Below are 16,241 nucleotides of genomic sequence, written 5' to 3' on the forward strand. Positions count from 1 at the left end.
TCCATAGAGACTTTCAGTGGCCAGGTGTGAGCCTTAATGAAGGTGCCCATCCGGATGGACTTAGCCCCGGTTAGCCAGTGGCTCCTGGGTTGGACCCAGGCCCGTCCACCCATGGCTGGACACCTGGCACGCGGCAGTCTGCAAAGCCCAATCTTCTCTGGTCGACATCCAGGTCTTAGGGAACCTCTGCAAATAAGTCCCCAAGGCCGTGCCCAGCCCCTGAGTGACCCTTGGGGTCAGAAGATGGACAGAAGGCAAAGACAGGAACCTGCCTGCAAGACAGAGACCCAGTGGGCTGTGGCGGTTGGGCGGGGCGGCGGTGGGAGGAGACCAGGGCAACCTTTGGCTGCAGGGACCTGCCCATCCCCCACAGCCCTGCTGGCCGGCCGACAGGAGCGCTTCCTGCTTGGAAATCTCCAGGGCCACGATCGTCCCGCGTCCAGCAGGCAGGTGCCACAGGCAGGTGCCGCAGCCCGGGGCCAGGAAGCCCAGACCCACACCAGCAGGTAGGTAGCGGCCTCCCGAAATCCGGCACCAGCTCAGAGGCCACACGAGGCGCAGGAGGCCCAGGGGTCCCCTGGAGCCCGGCTGCTCCCTGAGGCCGGCTCAGCTTTCCTGTCTGTACAGTGGGGGCAGAGTCCTCCTGCTGTCGGGATGCGCCCAAAAGCCTGGCCTCTCTCTCAGCTTAGGGCAGGAACTTCCCAGGCCGGGTGCCACCGTCACGGAGCCCTTCTGTGCTCCACCACACAGGGATGTGCTCCGTGCCGGTGCCCCAGGCGCCCCTGCGCCGTGTGGCCGTGACCGGCGGCACCCATGGCAATGAGCTGTCCGGCGTCTACCTGGCCAGGCACTGGCTGCGGGACCCCAGGGAGCTGCGGAGACCCAGCTTCTCTGCCACGCCCGTGCTGGCTAACCCCGCGGCTGCGGCTGCCTGCCGCCGCTATGTGGACCGTGACCTCAACCGCACCTTCACGGACACCTTACTCGTGTGAGTGCCCTGGCCTGGCCGCCAGCGAGGCCCTGCACCACAGCCCCACCGCACCTCCCTCCGCCACCAGCAGGGCCTGCTCCTGCCTCCCCGCTGGTCCCCCTCTGCCTACGCTGCCTCCTCCTCTCTTTTCAGTTTAGAGAAATCCTGATCCATGTCACCTCCTCCAGGAAGCCCTTCCTGATGGCCAGTTTCCCTCAGATCAGCCTCAGGTCCCGTCCACCAGCTTTGTGCTTGTGCACACCCTCCTCCTGTGGGCCTCACTGGGTCCCAGCTCCAGGGAGGCTCTGGACCCCTCGGGCAAGAGGATGGGGAAGAAGACCAGGGGGGTGGCCTTAGCTTACTGGGGGACATGGAACAAGAACTCAACCACAGCCCAGGAGGCTAAATGCAGGGGCTGGGGCTGCACAGAGCACAGAGCCTGGTCAAGAGAGTCAGGGAAGGCTTCCTGGAGGAGGTGATGTCTCCACCAAGCCCCAGAGGTAGGCAGTTGGCCAGGTGAAAGGAGGAGGCAGGGGTTTTCAGTGGAGGGCCATGCAAGGACACAGGCCTCGTGGTGGCACCAGCATGGTGCTGGGGAGGTGTGGCCCAAGTGACAGCATGAGGCAGGTGGGGGCGGGGCCAGGCAGAGCTTGCCCTTCATGGGGAAGGGGGAGCCAACGAGGGCCAGGAGCAGGGGCAGGCCAGGGTCAGGCCTGAGCCACGCTGAGGCTCTCCTGCCGGCAGCCTGAGACGCGGGGGCCGGTGCCCATTCCCGCCCCACAGCTCCAGGGCCACTCCGAATGACCCACACGAACTGACGAGAGCTCGGGAGCTGGACCAGCTGCTGGGGCCCAAGGCCTCTGGCTCCGACCGGGCCTTTGACTTTGTCCTCGACCTGCACAACACCACCGCCAACATGGGCACCTGCCTCCTGGTGGATGGCGCCCACAACACCTTTGCCCTGCACCTGTCCCGCCACCTACAGGTAGCCCTAGCCGCTGGCCACAGACCCCAGAGGCCAGGGGGTGGGCAGAGGGAGCAGAGGGGACAGTGTGGGCTCTTCTTGGCCCCTTTCTCCCAGCCAGGTTTCCCTTGGGGGCCTGCCACCAGCAGGCACTCCAGGACCTCTGGGACCCCAGCCCCTCCGGAGTGCAGAGGGAGGCTGCCAGCCAGGGAGGCTGGCCAGGGAGGCCGGAGTCCGGTTCCTTCTGCACACTTCCCTCCTCGCCTGTTTCCCTTCCCACCCAGCTGCAGTTCCCCGAGGTGCCCTGCCAGGTGCTCCTGACCCGGCCACCGCAGTCGGCGAGGGAGAGCTTCAGCCTGGACTCTGTGGCCAAGAACGGAATGAGTGGGCCGAGGGCTCCGGGGAAGTGGGCGGGGCCGGGCCGAGGGGCGGGGCCGGGCAGAGGGGCGGGGCTCCGGGAGTTGGGGGGGGGCCTGGGGGCGCAGCCCGCGGGGACACCTGCCCGACCCCCGCCTCGGGTCCCCAGCTGTGGAGCTGGGCCCGCAGCCCCAGGGCGTGCTGCGCGCTGACGTCTTCTCCAGGATGAGAGCCCTGGTGGCCTCCGCTCTGGACTTCATGGAGCTCTTCAACCAGGGTGAGAAGCCCCAGGCGCTGGCGGGGACCTGAGGTCAGGGGGCCCGTCCAGCGGGGTCGGAGCGGGCGGCTCTCACCCCCAGCCTCCGCCAGGCGCGGCCTTCCCTGCCTTCGAGATGGAAGTCTATAGAAACCTGGGCGGCGAGGACTTCCCGCGCACCCAGGACGGGGACCTGGCCGGCATGGTGCACCCGCAGCTGCAGGTGAGAGGTGCGCGGGAGGCTGGGGGCCACGGCCTTGGGGGTGGAGAGAAACCGGACCCCCGCAGGGTCCCCAGCACCGCATCACCCGGAGCTGGACAGGGGCTGGCTGCAGTCGCCACCCCGCCCCTTCTGTTTCCTCTGGAACCTCCACACTCAGGCCTGGCCCTTGGGGCCACAGCGATCCTCAACTGTGGGCAGAGGGAGGGAGGCTGTGGCCACCCGCTGCGCCTGCGCAGAGGTGCAAATACGGACGGAGCCCTGCCTTGCAACGCCTGTGAGCAGGCTGACCAGTGCCCCTCTCCAAGCCTCCTTTCTGAATGTTCCTGAATCCGGCAATCCGGTGTCTGCTCCTGGTAGAGGGGCCAGTTGCTGCTCGGCTCACAGGGTCACTGTGGAACCGGGTCTCGTGCGGTCCACGGCCCTTGTTCCCTGCAGCTTTGTTTTGAGGTGCTATTTTACTTATAAAGACATTCGGGTGGAGGCCGACCTGGCCGTGTTGAGGTCAGATCCGCCTTGCAGATTTTCAGTGATAGCATTTAGTACCATCACCTGCCACGACATTTCCCTAAACGACAGACAGCATATGGGAACCTGTCCTGCAAGACTCCTGGCTAGTGGCATCTCCGCCATGTCAGCTTGTGTAAATATACCCTATAACATTCCCATGATGACGAAATCAACTAATGTCACCTCTCTTGGAACTAACCCCATCATTAAGTGGCACATGACCATATTATATTGTACTTACTGTGTGCCAAATATGTTTTCAGCACTATTAACCCACTGAATTTAGATCTCAGAATGATAGGGGGAGATATTGTAATCTCCGTTTTACAGATGAGAAGCCTAGGAATAGAGAGGTTAAGGAACGTACTCTAGGTCACACAGCTAACAAGGATTTGAACTCAGACTTTGAACACTGACATGTCTGTGCCCATAACCACTAGGCAACACTTCCATAATGACAACCATCTTTTCAAGGTGACTGATATCTCCATTTCTACTCACAGAACAGTTGGCATGTCACCAGGTACATGTCACATGGATGGAGGAAGTGAAGGGTGAGTGGGGCAAGGCTATGAGGGGAATCTCTTGAGTGTCACCAGCTGGCCTTGGCTCTCCTCCAGGACAGGGACTATGAGCCTCTGCAGCCAGGTGCACCCATCTTCCAGAAGTTCAGTGGTGAGGATGTGCTGTACGAGGGGGACTCCACTGTGTACCCAGTGTTCATCAACGAGGCGGCCTACTATGAGAAGCACGTTGCCTTCCTCCGGACCGAGAAGCTCATGATTTCTGTGCCCCCACTGCCACCGCTGTCACCCACCCCCACGCAGGTTCTCTAACCCCAGCCACACTGCGGGCCTCACCATCCATCTGAGCAATAAATGTCCAGGGCCCATGGTTGGCGTCCTCTGTCCTCCGCAGCCCCTCTCTGGCTGAGGAGGTGGATGGAGGAGGGGAGAGCTGACCACAGGGTCCCAGGAGGTCTGGCAGTGTAGCTGTGGCTGTGCTGTGTGACCTGCGGCCAGTGGTGGCTGTCTCTGTCCACATTGTCCACACACCTGGGGGAAGATCCAATAGTACAGAGAAGAACCTGGAGGGGGACTGTCCTGGCGCCAGCCCCCAGCAGTTCTGTGGCCGGAGGCTGGTCTGGGGGGAGCAGAGACGCAAGCTGCACACTCATTCCCTGTCTGTGCACACACGTGTGCGTGTCTGGCAGTGTAGCTGTGGCTATGTGTGTGTCCTGGGGCCGGTGGTGGCCAGTGGTGCCACCTGGAGTGTGTGTGTGTTTCCAGGAGCCCAGGACCTTGGGCGTTCCTCTGAGGGGTCTGTCCATGGCTGGGCGCAGAGCCCACACGTGCATTTGCCAGTGTGTGGTCATCGGTGACTCTCAAGAGTCGAGCTGGGGTCAGGGACAGCTGTCCAGCTGTGGAGGCACCAGGGAGTCCTAGCAGGGAGCCCAAGGAGGCTCCCCTCCACCGCCTCCACCATCCCCAGGCCCCAGGGGTCATCGGGATCCAGCGCTGGGTCCCTGAGTCCCGACACAGGTCCCCTTCAGGGCGGTCACAGCGGCACAGACAGGGCAGGACAGGGCGGCCTGGCGGGAGTGCCACCGGCCCACAGCCACTCAACCCGACAGGGGCGTGGCTGGAGGGGCCGCTGGAGCTCTCCTGCCCGCGCCTGGCCCATCCGTCTCCCCGCGGCCACGGCTGCCACGCTGCCTCCTGGTATTGAGCGGCCAGATGAGAAGGTGTGAAAGACACGAGGGCGCCAGGGACAGGCTGGCAGGCGAGATGGATGAGGGGCAGGGGCCAGCGGGTGCCTGGGGCGGAAGGGCAGCCAGCGGGTGCCTGCTGTGCGCAGGCGGTGTCTGCGGGAAGCCCCAGCGCTCAGGCGTGCGTGTGTGCGGGGGCAGGGGGGGGTGCGCGTGCCCGTGTGGGTGCGGGGTGTTTCCAACACACAGGTCACAGTTGTGCACACCATCAGGAGCCCGCAGAGCCCCAGGCGGGCCACTCCTGGGCGTCTAGGCTGAAGGAAGCCTGGGCCGGGACGACCCCCGCCCTCTCCATCACCCCCCTCTTCTCACCCCCCCACTGGGAGCCTGGGACAGGGTGGCACAGCCACACTTCATTGGGTGGCCCTGGAGGCCAGTGGGACCCTCCACCTTGCACAGAGCCCTCCTCCCGCGGGGCCGTGGCGCGATGGGTGCTCTTCCCTTCACAGCCCTGGGCCCTTGTGGCCCTGCACGCTGGGATGTGGGACACAGGGGACTGAGCCAGCGCCCATCCCTGAGCTGCAGGGAGAAGAGGGTCCGCAGGGGCAGGATCAGAGAGAAGCAGCCCCTCCCACCCCTGTCCCCTGTCCCCGGTGCTTCTTTTCAGGGTGGGGCTTCCTCAGCCAGACATCATACGCCAGACTCTGGGAGGAGCTGTGGGGTCCCGGCGCCACCTGGAGGCTCCAGCCCAGGGTGGGCTGACCCAGGGCAGCCAGGCGCGGACTCCGTGGCCCAAGAGCATCTCGGCCAAGGCACAGGGATCAGCTCAGGGGAAGCCGCTGCTCTACCTCCCTCTGGGACCCTGCAGTCCCCAAGTGCTGGCCTCTGAATGCCTGGCCCAGGACAGGCCAGGACTGCCTGGAGAAGGGGTCAAGTTCTAGGCAGAACGGACACCCACTCAAAGGTCTGTGCCCAGGGCAGCCTCAGAGACTCCACTTGTACTCATCAGGACTATAGGGACCATCACCAAGGGTACTGTCCCCTGCTCCAGGCGGGGAAGGCCTGCTGCCCCCAGGCTGGGCTGGGCTGTCCCGGGTGGAAGACATGATTCGCTGAGGTCAGTTAGGAAGAGTGAGGTACAAGGACCGCCAGGGACCTGCCAGTGTCCCCTGGCTCCTGAGGCCATCCGTCAGGAGGACCCAACCTTCCTCCCACCAGGCTGGGGGCTCGGTGTCGCCACACTCTCGGCTGCTGCCCCTTGCGGTTCCTGCTCAGGCCCCTCCCTGACTTCACACCAGCAGGCCCTGCCAGGGGCCCAGGGCCGGGGTCTGGGTCCTAAGGGGGGGCACCACTTTTGCCATCAATCCTCATCTCCTGCCACCACTGCTCCCTCCCAGTCTCCCCAAGGCCCCGTCGACCACCCCTCCAGCCAGATGGGGCCTCTGGGGACACAGAGCCTGTCCTCAAGTTGGGCTCCCCACTCCCACCTGCACCTGGGCCCATTGATCAGGAATGGCTGGAGGCTCTTGGCTGGGGGAGGGAGGGAGCCAGGGAGGAGGACTGGGAGGGAGGGGGCTTCGTGACGTCAGAGCCTTCCCACTGCCCCCTCCTGCACGTACCCGCCCCTGGAGCTGGACCAGCCCCGCCAGTGGCCCAGCCTTAGACACTGCAGTCGGAGGGTGGCCTGGAGAGGGACCCTGCAGACCCCCGAGCCAGGGTCTCACCTGCAGAGACCAGGTGCACAGCAGCAGGGGAGAACCTCACCAGGAGACGAGGACAGACTGCACAGAGGACCGTGTGTGCCCAAGCCGAGCTGCGGTGCTGGGCGGACAAGCAGACCTGGGGCAGCGGGCGACCCGCCCGGCAGGCAGGGCCCCTTGGGTGGCAGCTACAGCCCAGCCCCAGCTGAGGTTTCTTCAGGAAGTGGACATCTGGGCCATCCCCATGGCAGGTATGGCGTGGGCCACCAGGGTGGCCGATGGGTGGGTCAGGCTCCAGGGTGAGTGAGGCAGGGCTGATGGCTGGAGCCTACAATGTGCCAGTTTTTTTTTTTTTTTTTGGTGGGGGGGAGGCAGGGGCACAAAGCTGCTTCTGGGAGATGCCAGCCTCATATGTGACCTGTATGTCCCTTGCCATCTCTGGACCTCAGCCCCGACCTGGAGCAAGACTCCTCTAACTTCCCTTCCAGACCTGGCACTCTGTGCCTCTGGGAAAGGTGTGGCTTCTAGAAGATGGAGCACATTCCCCTCCCGGAGTTCCTGGAAAAGCTGAGGGGAACACAGTGACTGGGGTGGGCAGGGTGAGCCTGGAGGAGGCTTGGGGCCAGTGCCACCTGCATGGCCCCCAGGCCCAGGGAAGCTATGAGCCCCTCCCCTGGGACCGTCGCCAAGACCCTGGGGGCTGGCAGGGGCCACCTGCCCAGGCAGAGCAGCTGAGCCACAGGCAGTGGCCCCTTGATGATCTGGCCCTGGGTGGTAGGGGACGTCAACCCATCCAATCTTCCTGTCCCTTCCGGAGACCCTTGCACCCTCCAGGCTGAGAGCCCCAGGGGCCTCTGTTTGTACCCTGCAGAGAGAGCTCCAGCTTCCTCCCACCAAACCACTCCCAGCCCTAACCCCTGGAACCACCGCTCAACTTTTTGTCTCTATGAATTCCACCTCTCGGGTGCCTCTCGCGAGCAGAAGCATACAGTCCCTCCCGGTTGCAGCAAGTGTCAGAAGGTCTTCCCCCCTCTTTTTTTTTTTTTTGTACTGAGAACTGAACCCAGCGGTGCTCTCCCACTGAGCTCCATCCCCCACACTTTTATTTTTTATTTTGAGACAAGGTCATGCTAAATTGCTGAAGCTGGCCTTGAACTTGTGATCCTCCTGCCTCAGCCTCCTGAGTTCTGGGATTACAGTCACGCACCATGCTGTCCTTCCCTTTTAAGGCTGGATAACATCCGTTGCATGTCTATACCACATTTCATCTGTCAGAGAAAACTTGGGTCATTTCTACCTTTTGGCTACTGTAAATAAATGCTGCTATGAACATGGATGTACACATACCTTTGTTTGGGTTCCTCCTTTTGACTTTTTAGGGTATAGATCCAAAAGTGGATCATATGGTATTTGTTTTACATTTTATATTCTCACCAGCTGTATACAAGGACTCCATTCTGCAAATGCTCACCATTACTTGTTAACCCCTGGGTTCCTTTCTGGGTTTCTTTCTTCTTAATGAGGGTTAATTGGTGTCTTATGATTAGCATTTTATTTTAATGGGGGTGGGGGTGGCAAGGCTTTTGGCCAAGGCTTACTTGGGATTGCAGATCAAAAGACAGCGTGTGGGGGGAAAAGTAAAGGGTCCAGAGCAGAAGGTCTCAGAATGGGCTTCTGGAGGCAGGCTGTGGGGGTTTCAAGGCTGGCCTGAGTAATTCATGGAGGATGGGTTCTTGCTCAGCTCTGCCCTCCTTAAGCAGCACCAGGCACAGGGTGTCCAGAGCGTGGAGAGCCCCAGCTGCTCCCTGCGACCTCGATGCACATCATGTATAACAGGGGGTGTTTGTGAAGGGGCCACTGTGTGCCAGGCCCTGTGTGTGTCCTCCCAATCTTCACATCAGCCCTGGGGGCAGGTCTTAAGAACCCCTTGTGACAGGTATGGAACCTAAGGCTGGAGGTGAGACAACTGCCCGAGCTCTCAGCCACAGGGTCATTTAAAAGTTCCCTGGGGAACCCCGTGTGGTAGTGCAGGTCTGTAATTCCAGCAACTCGGGAGGCTGAGGCAGGATGATCGCAAGTTCAAAGCAATTTAGCAAGGCTCTAAGCAACTTAGTGAGACCCTTTCTCAAAATAGAATATTAAAAGGGCTGGGGATGTAGCTCAATGGCTAAGGGCCCCTGGGCTCAATCCCTAGTATGTATGTGTTTATTAAAAGAAAAAATCCCTGGGGAGGCTGAGCATGGTGGCATGTTCCTGTAATCCCAGCAACTTGGGAGGCTGAGGCAGGAGGACTGATCCCAAGTTTAAGGCTGGCCTTGGCAATTTAAGAAACTGTCTAAAAATAAAACATAAAAAGGGCTGGGGGTGTAACTCAGTGGTACAGCACCCCTGAGTTCAATCCCCAATACCCAAAAAAAACCCCACTTCCCTGGGGAGCAAGTCGGGTCCTGTCTATCTCCGCTCTCCAGGAGCTTCTGGGGAAAAGATCTTAAGTGAACATTTACTTTGCGAGTGATGCTGACCAGGTGACACTGGAACACAGGCCCGGCAGGCAGGGGGCCTTGCTCCAGTTAGAGGCACATGGGTGCAGCCTGAGGAGGAGGGCTCCTGGGGGCGTGGCCGGGAGTGGAGGCCGCCTGGGGCCCATGCCTCTGTCCTCTCTCCCCAGCCTTCCTGTCTGCTGGCCTCAGCGTCCTTGCACCCTCGGAAACCTATCCGCTGCCAGTGACCAGCTCCAGTTGGGAGCCCCGCCTGGGGGCGCCGTTTCCACAGGGCCCTGGCACTAGCTCCTCTGCAGAGGCCCACGCCGTGGCTGAGCCCACTGGGCAGGGACCCAAGAACCCGCGTGTGTCCAGCGTGATGGTTCAGCTGGAGATGAAACCCCTGTGGGAAGAATTCAACCAGCTGGGCACCGAGATGATTGTCACCAAGGCGGGCAGGTGTGGGCATGGGCGGCAGGGCAGGGCAGGGCCAGGGATGGGGTTGCGTCGGGCTGCTGAGCACCTCCTTTCCGCAGGAGGATGTTCCCCACCTTCCAGGTGAAGATCCTGGGCATGGACACATTGGCCGACTACGCCCTGCTCATGGACTTCATCCCGCTGGACGACAAGAGATACAGGTGTGGGGCCAGCTCCAGGAGCAGTACAGATCTAGGGTGCTGAGGCCAGGAATCAGACCTGTGCCCTGGGCATGGTGGCCATGCCTGTAATCTCATCAACTCTGGAGGCTAACAGGTTTGAGGCAGGAGGATAACAGGTTTGAGGCCAGCCTCAGCAACTTAGCAAGACCCTGTCTCCAAATAAAAGATTAAAATGGGCTGGGAGCGAAGCTCAGTGGTAGAGCACCCCGGGGTCAATTCCCAGGACGAGGGAAAATGAAAACCTAAAGGGCAAACAGGCCGATGGTGGGAGGAAGCCCAGATCAGTGGGCTAACCTGGGGGCAGGCACAGTGGTCTAGCCCAGGACAGCGAGGGTTATCTTGACTCCTACGGACCAGGTACAGCCATGGAGAACTGAGGACCAAGAGGACCAAGAGGCCTCGTTGGCAGGGGTGTGCTCAGCAATAGCCCCGGGGCCCACCAGTCTCGCTGGCGTGGGGTCATCCCTCACCACCTCACCCTGCTCCCCAGGTACGCCTTCCACAGCTCAGCCTGGCTGGTGGCGGGCAAGGCTGACCCGGCCACGCCTGGCCGCGTGCACTTCCATCCGGACTCACCAGCCAAGGGCGCCCAGTGGATGCGTCAGATCGTGTCCTTTGACAAGCTCAAGCTGACCAACAACCTGCTGGACGACAATGGCCATGTGAGGTCCAGGCTGCAGTGGGGAGGGACTGAGCCAGGTGTCGGGGGCTGGGCCTCCACTGTGACAAAGCCTGGAGAGCCAGGGCTGGTGGCACTTTTGGTGCCCTGTGGGCTTGGTGCCCAGCACCCTGCCCACTCATGATGGCCACTTGGTGGGGCCCCGGAAGGCACAAAGGACTGTCCAGACACTATCCCAACAGAGGAGCGGGGGAGATGTGGAAGGCCTGGCATAGTGATTGACACTTTATGAGACAAAGATTTCCCACCTTCCCCAGGCTCAAGTCCTGAGGCTGCAGACAGATGGGAGGCCAAGAACCCAGCAGACACTGGAGAGGTCACAGATAGTGATAAATGACAAAGAGCAAAAGGAAACAGGAAGGGTGCAGAGACAGAGGCTGAAGAGGTGATACGTGAACAGCGACCTGAAGGAAGTGGGGGAGGGATGGAGACTAAACATTCAGATTGGCGGTTGTAGGCCAGAGGACAGCACATGCAAAGGCCCTGAGGCCAGAGGATGTCAGGTGACTTGGGGGGCTTCCAGGGACTCCCTGCGTGGCTAGAGAGGAGCAAGGAGGGGAAGTGAAAAAAGAGACCTGTGGTTGGGGCTGGTTGTAGAGGGCCAGGCCCCCCATGAAGAGGACTCTGGCTTTCCTTCTCTGTGGGAGTCTCAAGGTCTGGAACAGGAGCTAAAGGATGGGTCCTGCCAGAGCTGCTGCATGGAGAATGGGCAGAGGCACCCGAAGCGCTCAGGGGAAAGATGACAGTGGCTGGCTGGGTGGGAGAACGGGTCACCTTCTGGATGGTTCTGCAGGCAGTTCGAGGGGTCAGATGTGGGGCAAAAGAAGGACACTTAAACACAAAGGGCCCTGGAACCTAGGACTCCAGGCTCTCTCAAGAAAGAGGGAGGCGGCTCAGGGGTCCTGGCGGAGGGCTGGGGGCTCCGGGGTCGCGGCGCCCAGCCCCCCCCCAACCTCCCACAGATCATCCTCAACTCCATGCACCGCTACCAGCCGCGATTCCACGTGGTCTTCGTGGACCCGCGGAAGGACAGCGAGCGCTATGCCCAGGAGAACTTCAAGTCCTTCGTCTTCACAGAGACCCAGTTCACGGCGGTGACGGCCTACCAGAACCACCGGGTGCGGGCCCGCCTCCCAGGGCGGACACTGAGGCCTGAGCCCTGCGCACCCCCACTCCCCGCCCTTCGTCCGCAGGCGTCCACCCCAGAAATCCCCCTGCCTCCTGTTCCCTGGCTCCCGAGTTCCTGGGCCAAAGGGCCTGGGACCTGCGGGCCTCCGGACTGGGGTCCCTGGAGGGCGGGGTGACGGGGCGTGGGCCCCACAGCCCGGGCAGCCCCTGACTGCACCTTCTCCTCCGTAGATCACCCAGCTGAAGATCGCCAGCAACCCTTTTGCCAAGGGCTTCAGAGAGAGTGACCCGGACTCCTGGTACTGTCTGGCCTCTGCCACCCACTCAGCGGCCCCGCCCCCTCCCCTCTCGCTCCAGGCATCTCCTGGGGCCTCCCCTGGTGCCGGTCTCAGGGTCGCAGGCCTGGGTCCTTCAACTCCGGTCCCCATTCCTGCTTGCCCCATCTTCAGGCCTGTGGCCCCAGGGCCCCTGCTCAGTACCCCAGCCCGGAGTCGCAGCAGCCTCAGTCCCTGCCTGCTGGCAGGCGCCACAGAGCAGGAGAAAGGTGAGGCCTGCGTCACAGAGCAGAGGGCAGGGACTAAGGTCTGCATGGGGGCAGGCCACAGGGTCTCCAGGAAGGGACTTGCTCAGCAAATCTGCTGGGCCCCTGTGTGACACCAAGGGGGGAGGCTAAGTTTCCTAAGATGACATGAGGTGCAGGGCAGGGAGAACAGGGTGGGGGACATGGTGCAAGAGCAGAGACAGGGGGTGCCAGGCAGGCTTCCTGGAGGAGGTGGTTCTCAAGCCAGGACTGGGAAAGATTTCAGTCCTGGGTGGGAGGAGTGGGGAAGAAATTTCAGGCAGAAAAGAAAGCAAGGGCAGAGGCCGAGATAGGCCAAGGCAGGCAGGAAGGAGGAGAGGGCGGGCGTGGATGAGGACTGAGAGTGTAAGGGGAGGCCTGGGATCCGCTTACACCATTTTGCTCCCTTAGACCCCAACAAAGCTTCAGCCTCCACCTCCAGGACCCATGTCCGGCTCCACCATCAGCTGCTGCCCTCTCCTGAAGCCCTGCTGGCCCCGGCCACCTATAGGCCCCTCACTTACCAGGGCCTGTACCCTGGAGCCCCAAGCCATCTTGCGATTCCAAGGACCCGACCAGCACCATACCCTCTCCCCAACATCCGGGCTAATGGAGATCAGGGCACCCTGACCCTCCCAGCTGGGCTGGGGCTGCTGTCCCCAACCGCTGCACACCTGGGACCTGGCCAGGACTCTCAGTGATGGCAGAAGCCTTCTACCCTGGACCTTCACCCATGTGAGAGTGTCTCCACCCTACCCCCTGCAGCCCCTCCTGTGCAGAGGCCCCTCTCCACAGAGAGCAGGGTGGCTGGAAGCCCTGTCACAGCCAGGCTGGGACCTGCCAGGCTTGGAACCAGTCTTCCTCCTTCCCACCCCAGCAATCTAGAATCTTGACCCCTTCAGCCTTGGGGGTGATTCCCCCAAACTCTTCTCTCACCTCTCTCTTCCTCCACCATTAAACCATTAAACTATTTGGCATGGGTACAGCACTTGTGTCCTCAAGAATCAAGGTGGAGGGACTCAGGAACTACCAGGCATGACAGCCCCCATATCAACTCTGTAGGCATCCCAAAGCTCAGTCCAGTGGCTTCCACATCCCTGGGAGTGCAGTGATGGTAAAGGTGGGGACACCATCGAGTCACAGAAGAACTGCACTTAGCCCTGTGAAGAGGGCACAGGGTCCTACTCCCTGCTTTATGCCCAGAGGAGAACCAAAACTGTGGCTCAGAGAGGCAATGGACCTGCTCAGAGTTACACAGCAAACATTGCCAACATCTGCCATTCCACATTTAAAGACTGTGTGCAAAGCTGGTATGGCCTGGTCCTCGAGGGACCGGGGTCTGGTGAGGGGTGCAGAACCACAATAGGCAGTGGCCATAAAGGCCCCGTAGGGATGGGGGTAGCGATCTGGTGATCAATCAAGACTCAAGACAGGAAGGGAGGGATAAGACCCCTGTCATCTTGGAGCTGAAGTCCAGTCTGATGGAACAGAGAGCAGGACAAGAGTGGGTACAGGGTGAGCTACACATGGGCCCCTGACTCATCTGCAATCCTGGAGCTCTTTCTGTGAGCCCTTCAAGGGAGATATGGACACCGCTGGGGCGAAGGACACTGGACCCGACTCCAAACTCCCTGACCCCGAGGTAGTAAGAGCTGCATCAGCTCCGATGGGTCTGGAACACACTCCTGCGCTCTCTGGGGGCCTTCTCAGCAGACCACGCCCACGCCCGCCCCACCCGGAAGCCCTGCCACTTAACCACGCCCTTCCGGTCACGCCCCATCTGGAGGCAATGGCACCTGCCTGAGGCCTCGCCCCCGTCCTGCGCTAAAGAGCTTGTGCCCAGGCTCCGCCCCCCAGCCACGCCCCTGTTTGCTTCCCAGGCTCCGCCCCGTCGCCCTCGCAATAACGTCGGGTGGTGGCTCTCCGCAGGCCCCGCCCCGCCGCCCTCCGGTTTGGGGCCCGCCTCTTTTCACTGGAGCCCCGCCCCCTTGCAGGCCCCGCCCCTGCAGCACCGTAGCCCCACCCCTCGGGAGCCCTAGGGCCGACACTCCCCGGGCCTGCTCAGGGCCCGACGCTGCCCGCCCCTCGCCCGGTAGGCGGGCGCCGTAAGTTCGCGGAGCTGGGACATGCAGCCTGACTGCCTGTCCGCGGAGGGCGAGCGGCGCTGCAGGCAGCTGCTGGCGAGGACCACTGCTCGGTTCCGCGCGCGGCCCGCGGCGGCCGCGGTGCTCGTCCCGCTGTGCCTTGTGCGCGGGGTCCTGTCGCTGCTCTACACGCTGCGCTCCAGTCGCCTGACAGGCCGGCACCAGGGGGACGTCAGGTACACTGGCCGGAGCTCCTCCCGGCTGCCGGAGGCCGAGGAGTCCCGGAGACGGCAGGGACCTTGGGCAAGGCACTCAGCCTCTCTCAGCCTCGTTCGGCTTCTGTAAAATGGGTCTGGGAGAAACGGTTTGCCCACGGCCTCAGCGAGGACTGAGCGACCCTTGTCCCCTGAGACGGCGCACCACGTCCGCCGGGACTGGAGCTGTTTCCCATCTCTAAAAAGGCAGGACTCTGCCCCCTGCCGGCGGCTGTAGAGAGTCCCAGAGCCCAGGAGCGAGGCTCCCCAGCCTCCAGCCTTGGCTCCGCCCCTGGTGGGAATTAAGGACACCCTGAGGTCAATGAAAGCACCATGGGGCCACCACAGGCAGAATTCTGTGTCTGAGCCCCAGGATCTTCTCGCCCCTGATGGCAGACCCTCATACTCTATCCTGACTGATCGGGGCTCTCTCCCTTACCTATATTGATCAGGGAGGTAAACTGGCTTCTCCAGGTCTTGTGGCTAGGGACAGAAGCAGATGTCTAGGTGGGCTACTAGCCTTATGTCACGGCCCACTCCCCCACCCCTCCATGGCCCCCAGAGCATAAGAACCAGACTCCCTGTGCCTGTTCAGTTTCCCAGGCGGCAAGTGTGACCCTGCTGACCAGGATGTGGTGCACACAGCCTTGCGGGAAACCCAGGAGGAACTGGGCCTGGCTGTGTCGGAGGAGCAAGTGTGGGGCATCCTACAGCCTGTGCACGACACGGTGAGCCATCAGGCCCGAATTTACCCTCACCCTGTCACCCACTCTGTGCCCACCCTGGACAGGGAGCCAGAATCCCAGGGTCACAGCTTCCTGCAGGCGTAGGGTATGGAGTAGTAAGCCAGCAACTGCCTGGGAGTCACCATTCCATCCCCACACAACCCTTGGGGCCCCATGTGAAGGAACAGTTTGGGGGGAGGCTTCACAGGATGGGCAGGGACTGAGCTGGGCCTGAATGACAAGTGGGAGATTTGAGATTTAAGGTTATAAAGGTGGCAGGTGGACTAAGTGGGGGTGGGGAAGCAGTCTGCCAAGGCATGACCAGGCCTAGTGCACTTGGCGCCCCGAGACAGTCAGCAGGAGCCCCTGGACCTGGCCATGCCCACCAAAGGCCTATGGATGGCAAGACAGGTCCTCCTCCCTGACTCAGCTCCTGACCCCAGAGCCCCACCCAGGCCATGCCTCCCCTGACGCCTATCCTTCTCCCATCCTAGAGAAAGGCCACAGTGGTGCCGGTGCTTGCCAGTGTGGGCCCACTGGACCTGCAGAGCCTCAAGCCCAACCCTGAGGAGGTAAATGGGGGACTCAGGGGCGGGCTGTCCCCTGGGGGAGGCTGCAGCGGCCAGCCCTCCCTCCACCCTCCCTCTGCCTCCCGCTCACAGGTAGATGAGGTGTTTGTGCTGCCCCTGGCACACCTGCTGCAGACACAGAATCAGGGCTATACCCACTTCTGCCAGGATGGCCACTTCCGTTACACACTGCCCGTCTTCCTCCACGGACCACACCGAATCTGGGGGCTTACAGCTGTTGTCACCGATTTCACCCTGCAGCTGCTGGCCCCTGGCGCCTACCAGCCCCGCCTGATCAGCCCGGAGCTGCACCGCGGCTGAAGGCCTGGCGCTCAGTCACTCCCGCCTTCCTGCGAGGCCCTCTAGGACTGAATAAAGGGTCTTTGACAGCTCTGTTCCTGCCTCTTCTGTGTGGAGGC

The 16,241-nt window shown here is 61.8% G+C and overlaps 3 protein-coding genes across 3 annotated transcripts; all 3 read left to right on the forward strand.

The window, feature by feature from the left end:
- Nucleotides 1-752: 752 nt before the first annotated feature.
- On the forward strand, nt 753-4,148 carry Acy3 (aminoacylase 3). Its single transcript, XM_027944795.1, has 6 exons — nt 753-988; nt 1,754-1,955; nt 2,219-2,318; nt 2,461-2,568; nt 2,661-2,770; nt 3,898-4,148. The coding sequence occupies exons 1-6, from the start codon at nt 753-755 to the stop codon at nt 4,111-4,113; spliced, it is 972 nt and encodes a 323-aa protein (XP_027800596.1). The 3' UTR covers nt 4,114-4,148.
- A 4,475-nt stretch (nt 4,149-8,623) lies between these two features.
- Tbx10 (T-box transcription factor 10) lies at nt 8,624-12,953 on the forward strand. Its single transcript, XM_027944374.2, has 8 exons — nt 8,624-8,642; nt 9,354-9,624; nt 9,702-9,803; nt 10,315-10,486; nt 11,466-11,621; nt 11,863-11,930; nt 12,081-12,175; nt 12,602-12,953. The coding sequence occupies exons 1-8, from the start codon at nt 8,624-8,626 to the stop codon at nt 12,889-12,891; spliced, it is 1,173 nt and encodes a 390-aa protein (XP_027800175.2). The 3' UTR covers nt 12,892-12,953.
- A 1,258-nt stretch (nt 12,954-14,211) lies between these two features.
- Nucleotides 14,212-16,215, forward strand: Nudt8 (nudix hydrolase 8). The gene is made up of 4 exons (XM_027944663.3): nt 14,212-14,510; nt 15,124-15,256; nt 15,748-15,825; nt 15,916-16,215. The coding sequence occupies exons 1-4, from the start codon at nt 14,317-14,319 to the stop codon at nt 16,141-16,143; spliced, it is 633 nt and encodes a 210-aa protein (XP_027800464.2). The 5' UTR covers nt 14,212-14,316; the 3' UTR covers nt 16,144-16,215.
- The last annotated feature ends 26 nt before the right edge of the window (nt 16,216-16,241 follow it).

The sequence above is a fragment of the Marmota flaviventris genome, chromosome 9 (genome assembly GCF_047511675.1).
Source record: "Marmota flaviventris isolate mMarFla1 chromosome 9, mMarFla1.hap1, whole genome shotgun sequence".
In the NCBI taxonomy this organism is placed as follows: Eukaryota; Metazoa; Chordata; class Mammalia; order Rodentia; family Sciuridae; genus Marmota; species Marmota flaviventris.

What these genes read in the sequence shown, in the direction of transcription:
- Acy3 (XM_027944795.1), top strand. Translation starts at nt 753, where the DNA reads ATGTGCTCCGTGCCGGTGCCCCAGGCGCCCCTGCGCCGTGTGGCCGTG. An exon ending in TTCACGGACACCTTACTCGT is followed by an intron (nt 989 to 1,753) that starts GTGAGTGCCCTG and finishes CCCGCCCCACAG; the next exon opens with CTCCAGGGCCACTCCGAATG. An exon ending in TGTGGCCAAGAACGGAATGA is followed by an intron (nt 2,319 to 2,460) that starts GTGGGCCGAGGG and finishes TCGGGTCCCCAG; the next exon opens with CTGTGGAGCTGGGCCCGCAG.
- Tbx10 (XM_027944374.2), top strand. An exon ending in CGGCCTACCAGAACCACCGG is followed by an intron (nt 11,622 to 11,862) that starts GTGCGGGCCCGC and finishes TCTCCTCCGTAG; the next exon opens with ATCACCCAGCTGAAGATCGC. An exon ending in CGCCACAGAGCAGGAGAAAG is followed by an intron (nt 12,176 to 12,601) that starts GTGAGGCCTGCG and finishes TTGCTCCCTTAG; the next exon opens with ACCCCAACAAAGCTTCAGCC.
- Nudt8 (XM_027944663.3), top strand. Translation starts at nt 14,317, where the DNA reads ATGCAGCCTGACTGCCTGTCCGCGGAGGGCGAGCGGCGCTGCAGGCAG. An exon ending in CGGCACCAGGGGGACGTCAG is followed by an intron (nt 14,511 to 15,123) that starts GTACACTGGCCG and finishes GTGCCTGTTCAG; the next exon opens with TTTCCCAGGCGGCAAGTGTG. An exon ending in TACAGCCTGTGCACGACACG is followed by an intron (nt 15,257 to 15,747) that starts GTGAGCCATCAG and finishes CTCCCATCCTAG; the next exon opens with AGAAAGGCCACAGTGGTGCC.